Consider the following 12,283-nt stretch of genomic DNA (forward strand, 5'->3'; position numbering starts at 1 on the left):
GTCAAGCCCCCCTACACCCTCCATACCCCCTGGCTACTTATATGTATATCAACTTTGAGGTCAGACTACCATGAAGAAAACTGCATATCTACCATTACACGCCCTACACATTTATTGCACACATTCAAACCCATACACACAAGAAACACACACACCATACCTCTACAAAAATCACCACTTACAAAACTAACACATATATACTGTCACCTACCTACTCCAATCTACTCAGCAAACTTCCAAACAACTTGAAATACAAAGCAATTCTCTTAAAACCCTTGCACACTGAACACCTACCTTAAGCGTCCATACATAACCACACATTATCTGCCATATCCATATTCCACAAACCACAACACCTTAAAGTTACAATATGCAATTCATAGCAACACCACACCAAACTAATACAGTTTTGTCATTCTCAGATTCGTTATTTTGAAAGATCGGTAAACAGCATACTCGACATTTTCATCTCGACATAATGGAATTTGAGATTACGTTTTTTCAGGATTCGAAAGTAGATCCATATATATATATATATATATATATATATATATATATATATATATATATATATATATATATATATATTATATCAAACTCAAAATATCTAAAAAAAAACAGTGAATGAACAGAACATTGAAAACTCATAACATCCAATCACAAAATATCTAATAACTTTATCCAAATAAAAAACCCTATATGATGCACCCCAGTTCTAAATTTGAGATCATGTATTGTCTTGGTAGTGGTACCGTTACAGAATGGGTTCACCCACCTGTACCACCTTACTCATCTTTGCTAATCATACCCCTGCCCCAATCCTGACCCTACCCATTGCATTACTAAAAACCATATCCCTAATAGTGTCACTACACAAGACAAATGGACACATAACACATGCAACACCAAACAGGCAAAACAGTAAATCTATCTACTTACATAACTCTTAACCCTAACCTGGGAACACTCACGTGCAGTTAGCAATCACTATAACCTTTTCAGTCAAACCTTCATTTTCCTGTACACTCTTAGGATCATAGGAAGTTACTAGGCTAATGGTCTTGGGGCCATTATAAGTGCAACCAAAAGTTTATCCCCAAAAAAGAACCCTCAGTCAGCACCTGTCGCTCCTGTTAATGAGGGACAAAGGTGGAACCTCTGTGACAGATTTGAAGTTTCCCATCCACTCATCAAGGTTGTGCCTGAAGAGGGTCAGCAAGGTACTCTATTTGACATCTTTCTTAAAAACATTATTAAAATGAGTGTTCAACCACTTGAGCATTGACTCTAATGCACTTTTGATATTTTGTGCTTTCAGTGTTTTTCACCCCTCAAAAACATTTCAATCAAATGTGCTTTTGATATTTTAATTGCAACCATCTCTCTCTATTTTAAATGGTGCTGTGGTTAGTGTTATCACCTCACAGCAAGGGGTTCTCCAGATTCTTGGCTGGGGTGCCATCTGTGTGTGTCCTTCCTGCATTCCTGTGGGTTCCCTCTGGGTGCACCGATTTCCTCCCACATTCCAAAGGAATGCATCTGAAGTCTTTCTAGACAGGCCTCTGCTGAAAATGGGCTCTATCCATGTCAAACTTTCCCAGTAAACAAATAATAAATAAATATATGTATGTATGTATAAATATATATATATATATATATATATATATAGAGAGAGAGAGAGACAGAGAGAGAGAGATAAGGTTGCTGTTCATTTTGTTGACAGTTCATTTTCCAACAATGAGAACTGTAGTATCAGTTTATCAATCATTTGTTTCACCAACATCTCATTTTTCTGACACAGGTCAGTGGGTCATTGTTATGGAAGAATAGCAGGCCACATGCTGTAATCAGTGGGAGTGTATTACTTCAAGGGGTGATGTTAGGGTTAGGATTACTACACATTAGTAAAGGAGAACCACACCCAAAAACTGAAAAAAAAATGTTTTTCAGCAAATCTTCAATGTTTCTGCACTGCCAATGCCCCTTTATCAAAGTAAACGGTTACTGTTATTTTCTAATTTGTTATACCCCAAAATGATCTGAAGGAGACTGCCATGGCCAGCATGATTCTGCTTTACAGTCAATCCCTTTGCCTTCCTGATGTCATGTTAGAGGGACAGAAAGAAACCCTTATGATGAGGGGATCATTTACTGTGTTTTTTCTCTCACGTCACTTTACAACATTGCTGTGATTGCCTACTTTTCACTGTCAGCATCCATTTGCATTTTTAAGTACTTTGCTTCACTTGATTTTCATTAGTGGCCATCTCTGTTACAGCATTTTAAGGATTTTTTTTAATGACAGGCTTGAAAATGCAGCTGTAACAAAACACCAGAAGACACATCCACTTTTACAAAAGTTACAGTGTATAAAAATGCAAAATCAAATACTGACAGATAGTAAGAAGAGTTAGATGAACATATTTGCTTTCTTACTTTCTTTGTGACACCAAATTTTATTAAAGGGAAAGACATTTACATCTGTATTGTTGGATTACAGGGAAGGAAAGTCACTTTTTTGAAAGAAAACTTGACATTTGGGTAGAGTTTTCCTTAAGGTGGAGTAAGGGAAGCATAGCAAGCCACACCCTGTAATCAGTGGGAGTGTATTACCTCAAGGGATGGTGTTAGGGTTAGGATTACTATGTTAGTAAGGGAAGTATAGCAGGCCACATACTGATATCAGTGGAAGTATATTACCTCAAGGGGCGGTGTTAGGATTAGAATTACTATGTGTTAGTAAGGGAAGTATAGCAGGCCATACCCTGTAATCAGTGGGAATGTATTACCTGAAGGGCACTGTTAGGTTTAGGATTAATCAGTGTTAGTAAGGAAGTGGGCAGCCACGGTGATGCAGCAGTTAGTGTTGCTGCCTCACAGCTAGAGGTTCTCCAGTTCGATTCTCGGCTGGGGTGCCTTCTGTGCGGAGTCTGCATGCCCTCCTTGTGGTCGCGTGGGTTTCCTCCGGGTGCTCTGGTTTCCTCCCACTTCACAAAGACATGCTCTAGGTGGATTGGACACTCTAAATTGGCCCTAGGTGTGAGTATGTGCATGTGTGTGCCTTCTGTGGAAGGTTGGGCGCTGGGCTGGCAACTCAACACCATAAAACTCCACTGCCAATCAAAAGCAGATAGGTGATCAACTGTAAGAAGAAGAAGTGTTAGTAAGGAAGTATAGCAGGCCACACCCTATAATTAGTGGGAGTGTATCTCAAGGGGTGCTATTGTATTAGGGTTAGGATTACTACATGTCAGTAAGGGAAGTATAGCAGGCCACACCCTGTTACCTCAAGGGAGGATTAATCAGTGTTAGTAAGGAAGTATAGCAGACCACACCCTGTGGGAGCATGTTACCTCAAGGGGTGGTATTAGGGTTAGGATTACTATGCGATAGTAAGGGAAGTACAGCAGGCCACACCCTGTAATCATTCAAAGTGTATTACCTCAAGAGGTGGTGTTCGGGTTTGGATTACTATGTGTTAGTAAGGGAAGTATAGCAGGCCACAGTCTATAATCAGTGGGAGTGTGTTACCTCAAGGGGTGGTGTTTTAGGATTAGGATTACTATGTATTAGCAAGGGAAGTATTGCAGGCCACACCCTATAATTAGTGAGAGTGTGTTACCTCAAGGGGTGGTATTAGGGTTAGGATTACTATGTGTTTGTAAGGGCAGTACAGCAGGCCACACCCTTTAATCTGTGGGATTGTATTACCTCAAGGGCAGTGTTAGGTTTAGGATTAATCAGTGTTAGTAAGGAAGTATAGCAGGCAACACCCTGTAATCAGTGAGAGTGTATTACCTCAAACATACACTAACCAGATCCATCTAAGAGACTCCATTAAAGGCAATAAAAGAAGTTTACATTTTTCATTTTATTGAAAATTAAAAGTAAATCTAAGAAGCAGAACTACTGTGGATTACTATGTGACAGTCCTGTTATAAATACAAAGAGCACCTGTTCTACAAAAAAATGCAATAGAAAGAAACCATTTGGGCAACTCACATAAAACGAATAACACTAAATCAGGTGAATGGATGCAGAAATTGCTTTAGTTTCTGCTGATATCCCTCCTAGATGCACCTTCATCACTTAAGGCACAATCTACAGCACTCAAAAATTCTAAGGGAGAACAAACTGTTACAAGTTAATTCAATATACCTAAAAGACTTCAAAGCTGTTTTGTTGAAGAGTTTGGGGAAATTAAATACATGCTGACTACAAGCACTAAACAGTTTGAATATGTGATGATTTGAGGAAGGACCAATACCTGAATGCCAAGTGTACAAAACTATTTCAGGAAACACGACAAAGTGAAAAGAAAATGTTTTCTGCAAATGAGCAAGTTGCCTGCACCCTCCATATGAGAAGAATTTCCCCCACACCCCCTGAATGATATATACCAACTTTGTAGTAACACAACAGCAGAGAAAGGATAAATTGGGTTTCACTAAATCAATGTTTTCATTGCAGCTGATTTACAAATTTGGAACTCAGGAAAACTAACAGTAACAGAGTTCACATTCCCAGAAAATGTTAAAAGTACAAGGCAGTCCTCTGTACTGCATATACAAAATCTACAATACAATATGTAATATGGGAAAATTATGAAATGTGAACAAAGAATACAGTCACTAAACTAACGGAATATATACACATGTCCAGTAACTAAAAATGCCATTTACTGAACACAGACACCTTAGTATCAAACAGGCTGATATCATATAGCAAATAAAAACAATTACTTCATTATAAATTCTAACCCAGCCACGGGGGGATGCACAAGCCAGTGCATTTCTTTGTGCCAGTCCCAAGCCCAGATAAATGGGGAGGGTTGCATCAGGAAGGGCATCCGGCATAAAACCTCTGCCAAATGACTTATGCGGAGAACATTTCATATTTCCATACTGGATCTGTCGTGGCCCGGGTTAACAATGACCGCCATCAGTACTGTTAGCCAACAGGGTACTGGCGGAAATTGGGCTACTGTTGGCTGAAGGAGAAGAGGAGGGGGAAGGCATGCCCAAGGCAGGAAGGTTAGGAGTGTAGTAGTGAGGGTAGGAACTTTGAATGTTGGCAGTATGACAGGTATAGGGAGACAGCTAGCTGATATGATGGAGAGAAGGAAGGTTGATATATTGTGCGTGCAAGAGACCAGATGGAAGGGGAGTAAGGCCAGGTGTATAGGAGGCAGGTTCAAATTGTTCTATCATGTTGTGGATGGCAGGAGAAATGGGGTAGGGGTTATCCTAAAGGAACAGTATGCCAAGAGTGTTTTGGAGGTGAAGGGAGTGTCTGATAGAGTGATGTTTATGAAGCTTGAAATTGATGGTGTAATGATGAATGTTGTTAGTGCATATGCTCCACAAGTTGGGTGTGCGATGGATGAGAAAGAAAACTTTTGGAGTGAGTTGGATGAAGTGGTGGTGAGTGTACCCAAGGGTGAGAGGCTACTGATTGGAGCGGACTTCAATGGGCATGTTGGTGAAGTGAACAGAGGGGATGAGAAAGTAATGGGTAGGTATGGTGTTAAGGAGAGGAATGCAGAAGGTCAGATGATTGTGGATTTTGCAAAAAGGATGGAAATATCTGTGATGAATATGTATTTTAAGAAGAGGGAGGAGCATAGGGTGACGTACAAGAGTGGAGGAAGATGCACACAGGTGGATTATATCCTATGTAGGAGGGCCAGTCTGAAGGGGATTGGAGACTGTAAAGTGGTGACAGGGGAAAGTGTAGTTAAGCTGCATAGAATGGCGGTCTGTAGGATGATGCTGGTGATCAAGAAGAGGAGGAGGAGTGTGAAACAGTGCCAAGGATTAAATGATGGAAGTTAAAAAAGGGTGATTGTGAGATGGAGTTCAGGGAAGAGTTAAGACAGGCACTGGGAGGCAGTGAAGTGTTACAGAATAGCTGGGTAACTGCAGAGCTAGTAAGGGAGACTGCTAGAAAGGTGCTTGGTGTGACATCTGGACAGAGGCAGGAGGACAAGGAGACCTGGTGGTGGAATGAGGAAGTACAGGAGAGTATACAGAGGAAGACGCTGGCAAAGAAGAAGTGGGATTGTCAAAGAGATGAAGAAAGTAGACGTATATAAGGAGATGAGGTGCATGGCAAAGAGAGAGGTGGCAAAGGCTAAGGATAAGGCATATAGAGAGTTGTATGAGATTGGACACTAAAGAGGGAGAAAAGGACCTGTACCGATTGGCTAGACAGAGGGACAGAGCTGGGAAGGATGTGCAGCAGTTAAGGGTGATAAAGGATAGTGAGGGAAACGTACTCACAAGCGAGGAGAGTGTGTTGAGTAGATGGAAAGATGAATGAAGAGAATGAGAGAGAGAGGGAAGGTCGGATGATGTGGGGATAGTGAATCAGGAAGTGAAACAGATTAGCAAGGAGGAAGTAAGGACAGCTATGAAGAGGATGAAGAATGGAAAGGCTGTTGGCCCAGATGACATACCAGTGGAAGCATGGAGGTGCTTAGGAAAAATGGCACTGGAATTTTTAACCAGATTGTTTAATGAAATTTTGGAAAGTCAGAGGATGCCTGAAGAGTGGAGAAAAAGTGTTTTGGTACCTATCTTTAAGAATAAGGGTGATGTGAAGAGCTGCAGTAACTACAGAGGGATAAAACTGATCAGTCACAGCTTGAAGTTATGGGAAAGAGTAGTGGAAGCTAGGATAAGAAGGGAGGTGATGATTAGTGATCAGAAGTATGGTTTCATGCCAGGAAAGAGCACTACAGAGTCAATGTTTACTCTGAGAGTGTTGTTGTATAAATACAGAGAAGTTCAGAAGGAGTTGCATTGTGTCTTTGTGGACTTAGAGAAAGCATATGACAGGGTGCCTAGAGAGTTGTGGTATTGTATGAGGAAGTTGGGAGTGGCAGAAAAGTATGTAAGAGTGATACAGGATATGTACGAGGGAGGTGTGACATTGGTGAGGACTGCGGTGGGAGTGACAGATACGTTTAAGGTGGAGGTGGGATTACATCGAGGACCAGCTCTGAGCCCTTTCTTATTTGCAGTGGTGATGGACAGGTTGACAGATGAGATCAGACAGGAGGCCCCATGGACTATGATGTTTGCAGATGACATTGTGATATGTAGTGAGAGTAGGGACCAGGTTGAGAAGACCCTGGAGACATGGAGATATGCTTTAGAGAGGAGAGGAATGAAGGTCAGCGGGGCTAAAACAGAATATATGTGTGTAAATGAGAGGGAGTGTAGAGGAATGGTGAGGATGTAGGGAGTAGAGTTGGTAAAAGTGGATGAGTTTAAGTACTTGGGATCAACAGTTCGGAGTAATGGTGAGTGTGGAAGAGAGGTGAAGAAGAGAGTACAAGCAGGGTGGACTGGGTGGAGAAGAGTGTCAGGAGTGATTTGTGACAGATGGGTACCAGTAAGAGTGAAAGGAAAGGTCTACAAGAGGGTAGTGAGACCAGCTATGTTATATGGGTTGGAGACGGTGGCATTGACAAAAAAATGCAGGAGTCAGAGCTGGATGTGGCAGAGTTAAAGATGTTAAGATTTGCACTCGGTGTGACTAGGATAGACAGGATTAGGAATCAGTATATTAGAGGGTCAGCTCAGGTTGGACAGTTTGGAGACAAAACAAGAGAGGCGAGATTGCGTTGGTTTGGACATGTGCTGAGGAGGGATGCTGGGTATATTGGGAAAAGGATGCTGAGGATAGAGCTGCCAGGTAAGAGGAAAAGAGGAAGGCCTAAGATAAGGTTTACAGATGTGGTGAGAGAGGACATGCAGGTGGTTGGTGTGAAAGAGCAAGATGCAGAGGACAGGAAGAAATGGAAACAGGTGATCCGCTGTGGCGACCCCTAATGGGAACAGCCAAAAGAAGATGATGATGATGATGACTTCATTATAAATTCTCTATGTGACCTACCTATATCTCTTGAAATCTTTGTGGATCAATTATGGACCAAAAAGACATGACTAATTTGATGGTACGAACAAATCATCACTAAAGGATGTTTGTAGGTATCCTTCACTTAAGATGTGAATCTTAATGTGCGGCATAATTTAAGAATCTTTTCTAAAAATATTCTTTTGATTTTTCCAAGTAGTTGATGGACTTCTTATTTTATGCTTTGTGAAAGCTGGCAGTTTTCCTTTACCTTTTGTAGCCACCAAGAGCACCCTTTCTACATCTCCCAGAATAGAATGCAAACAAAACTTTATGGCATATGTAACATTGATTCTCATTTTGAACAGGTGAATTATTTTAAATTCTATCCATCCATTTATCCACAACCCCTTTTTCCCATTTTTTTCACATGGGCTCAGGGTGTCACTTCAACAGTGACAATTATCTAGAGCCAAGGTTTAAACTGCTGGGTGGCAAGCCCTGCCACCGCTGTTCTTCCACACCACACACTCACACCTATGGCTAATTTAGAGTATCCAGTCCACCTTCTACATGTCATTGGAATGTGGGACATAACTGGAACACCTGGAGGGTACCCACACAAACATGGAGGACATGCAGACTCTGCACAGAAGGTACCCCAGCCATGAACTGAACCAGAGAACCTCTTGCTGTGAGGCAACAACACTATCCACTGCACCAGTGCTGCTGTTAAGTAAATAATAGAGTGTAGACAGTAAGGACTACAGTTTTAAACAAAATATTTCTTGTTAAAACTGCTTAGTTGCTAAGAATACTTTAGGCAGAACAAATTGGATATTTTAATAACATTTTAAATAAAATAATAAAATAAGTATGATATGAATATTAATAACATTCGACTGGTCTAGCCAACAATATAACTCCGAACAAACATCAAAATGAACCAATGTCAGTCCCAGTCACCGATATATGCACTGACCACAAAAATTCATACACTTTCCTTTTATTTAAATATTAAAATATCATCAAATACTGGTTAAGCGCTTTTGGCATATTGGAATCTATCAAACCTAATCCCAGGGGTGGGAATACAAAATTATTATTGAGAGAAAAGGAAACAAGATGGCAAATCAAGCTTAATGCATCTGAATATCCCGGACTTAATGACACCATATCCATTAAGTCAGTATTAGAGAAGTATAGGTGAAGATCAAATATGAGGAATATTCAGACAGCTATGGTAGAAGTATTGTTAGTTGAGGTCACAATTGGGGACCATATATATAGCATCATAAACATTAGGCATTCAAGATTTTTTAACATTTTTAACATTTTTAGATACATTTTTATATGTTATGTGAACTGTTTGTTTCATTAGTAAATATTTATTATTGAGTTTTTATATTAATTATGTTTGACGAACAGTCCTAACATATATGTTTTATTTGTGATAAAAAAAGAAAATTGTGATAGGTAGACATTGTGGAATCATGCACTGAGCACTTAAGTTTTAATTAGTTTGTATAGGGTACACGTTTTAAGTTTTTGATTGGTTTAGGGCCATAAAAAGTGAATAATGGCTGTTAGTAATGGTTCTGATGAAATCTACCATAAGTAGATGAAAGCGCTTAACCAGTATTTGATGATATTTTAATATTTAAATAAAAGGAAAGTGTATGAATTTTCGTGGTCAGTGCATATTTCGGTGACTGGGACTGTCATTGGTTCATTTTGGTGTTTGTTCGGAGTGATATGAATATTAGGTATTTAAGTCTGAAAAAATTGACCCTTTTAAATCAACAGTTTCAGTGTGGTGCATTTACATTTTCTGGATGAGTTCCAATGTGTATTAATATTTTTTACAAATACGTTTACTGAAGCACGATAAATAAGGCAGCCTGATGACTGTCTTCTCTACAGTCACACTCTAAGACTGCATCTGGCAGCAGTCACTTTCCCTATAGCCTTTGCTCTAAGAGGTAGAAAGCCATTTGCTGTATCCCAAAGGCTCCCATACAGTACTGACTGTTATGAGTCAATGGAAGGTGTAGTAGTTATGTTGGGGTCCACATGCATGGTATCCCATAACGCATCACTGATTTTCATCTCAGGAACCTTTCTATACCTTTGTGCTTGGGAATGCATATAGCTGGCTGCAGTTTGTACAGAGGAAGAACTCACATTTCACTGGTACTCTGCATATTTTCCTTTTTTTCTCTTCTCCTGCAAGGTTCCAATACCATCAGGTACTAATTTGGGAGAGGTCTGGAACAAAAGTGGCATACCGCTTTCCTTCCCACCTTACCCTCCAATCTTCTCACCTACCCGCCTAGAAATAGAAAAGCAGCTTAGCAGACATTCGTTACCCTGTCCAATCATTATTTGCCAGCTAACAGCAACCCAGAATCACTCTTGTCCTGGAATATCAAGTTGATGAACTGTGCCAAAAGAGATATTCACTTGGAACCTCAGGCTATTCCTAAGTTAGTTAATATGAACATTTCAAGCAAAACACTCATGAAATAATCATGCCACATTCTTTGAAAACACAATTCCTTTTGCTCAGACAAGACAACACTAAGAAGATAAGGTCTGCAAAACTCCATTTAAATTTCATAAGGATCAGTCATACAAAAATATACATATCCTGTCCCAGAATGCGTCTAGTATTATAGCATGAGCCGCAGATCTTCAAGGGAAAATGCAAGTGATCCTCTGCACTCCAGTGGAGTTTAAAAAGCTTCTTTTTAGATCCAAAGGGTCCAACGGGAATTAAAGAAAATCACTCAAGGCACATATACACCCTCTCTTGCTAGTTGTGTTGCCAGTATTTTTTTGGGTTTGGCTACCTGGGTGTTGATGTTTTAACTGATTTAATGACAGTAGAGTAATAGATAACGTATCATATACTTACAACACAAACTCAGTATGCAACAACAAGCAAATCTAAGTCATGCATATGTATGTGCAGTACAACTAAAATGGGTATAACCCTGTTATCTGCTTTAGATTGTAACATGCATTACCTTAGGAACCAGCATGGCAGCTTTGAGAGTTAAGACAACAGAAAATTCTTCAGGGAAGATATCGCAGCTGATAAAGAAATGTGAGGCAGGGAAAGTAAAAGCAGGGGTAAGAGCTGTGATTCTTAGCCCACGGGCTCCTTGTTCCTGAATCAGTCGTAATCCATTCACTGGAGATCCATCTGTAGGAATCACCTGGGACAGAATATCTAAGGGCAGCAAATCTGAAAAAGATATATACAAATGATCAGTGCATTGTAGTGCAAGGATGTATTTGTTAATGCAACAGAGATATAGACAAAATAAACTGCTAGCTAGTAGCTAAACCCTCTAATTAGTTATCAGAACTTGATCAAGTGCTTGTAATTGTGGGTAGCTGTGTAAACAGTACGATTACAATGCAACAAAATAAATATGTCCTTTACCATTTTTTATTAATCCTAATGGCCCTGGGGCCCTTACAAGCCTAGCCAAGAGTTTATCCCCAAAAAAGAAAACTCAATCAGCACCTGTCAATGAAGTACACAGGTGGAACCCCTGGGACAAATTTGTGGTTTCCTATCCACTCACCATGGTTGTGCAAGAGGGTCAGTGACCTACTTTGTTTGACGTTTTTGAGGGGTCTATTCCAGAAACGGAGAAGACTCTATGAGACAAACTGCCTCTATAGCAGGCTTTGTTAATGTCGCATATTAGATTTAGGCTTTTCTATCAGGTAATGCGCAAGGAGTTAGACTTATGGATATGGAGCATCTCTAGAAGGGCAGGGTCTGAGATTGCCTTGTAGGCGAGATACAGATCACTTCTGAGCAATCTGTATGATACTGAGTATACTGATAGTGATTTGAGCCTGTCCACAAAGGACAGGTGCTGGAGGCCATGGATTCTCTTTGTGAGGTATTTCTGTGACCTTTCCAGTTGGTGCAGGTATTTGGAGAGGTACATACCAAATAGGGCGCTGTACTCAATTATTGGCCTAATGAGGGAGGAGTACAGCAAGGTAATAACCTCCTTTTTTCTGGATTTCTGGATGCAATCTATTTACTTATGAGATGAACCAAGTAAAAGGCTTTTCTGACCACTTCCATTACATGATGGTCAAGTGTGAGATTATCAACCTGTGTAACCACTTATCTCACCACAGATTGTGTGCTTAGGGGTTGCCATTGATGTGATAAACAGTAGGGGCTGTGTTTTTGCCGAATGGTATGATAATACATTTTTTGTGTTAAACTTAAGGCCATGACTTTGGCAACAGTCATTTGCTGTTGTGAGACCCTCTTGTAGTATGTTAACATCATTTGGGGATTCAATGACAGCACCCAACTTACAGTCATCCACAAACTTGGTCAGCCACAGGCCTTTTGTCTTTGCCTGGACTTCTGAGAAATAGA

General features: G+C 40.2%; 1 protein-coding gene across 1 annotated transcript in view; it reads right to left on the reverse strand.

Annotated features, from left to right (window-relative positions):
- The window catches only part of TSPEAR (thrombospondin type laminin G domain and EAR repeats), a 219,749-nt gene extending 207,772 nt beyond the window's left edge, over positions 1–11,977 (reverse strand). The window contains exons 1-2 of the mRNA XM_044060283.1: positions 11,935–11,977; positions 10,893–11,203 (exon numbers count right to left, since the gene is read on the reverse strand). Coding sequence (XP_043916218.1) covers positions 10,893–11,203; positions 11,935–11,977 — 354 coding nt within the window. The remainder of the gene's footprint in view (positions 1–10,892; positions 11,204–11,934) is intronic.
- Between the last annotated feature and the right edge of the window lie 306 nt (positions 11,978–12,283).

This window comes from Protopterus annectens, chromosome 2.part0, assembly GCF_019279795.1.
Source record: "Protopterus annectens isolate FY-2018-M chromosome 2.part0, PAN1.0, whole genome shotgun sequence".
NCBI lineage: Eukaryota > Metazoa > Chordata > Ceratodontiformes > Protopteridae > Protopterus > Protopterus annectens.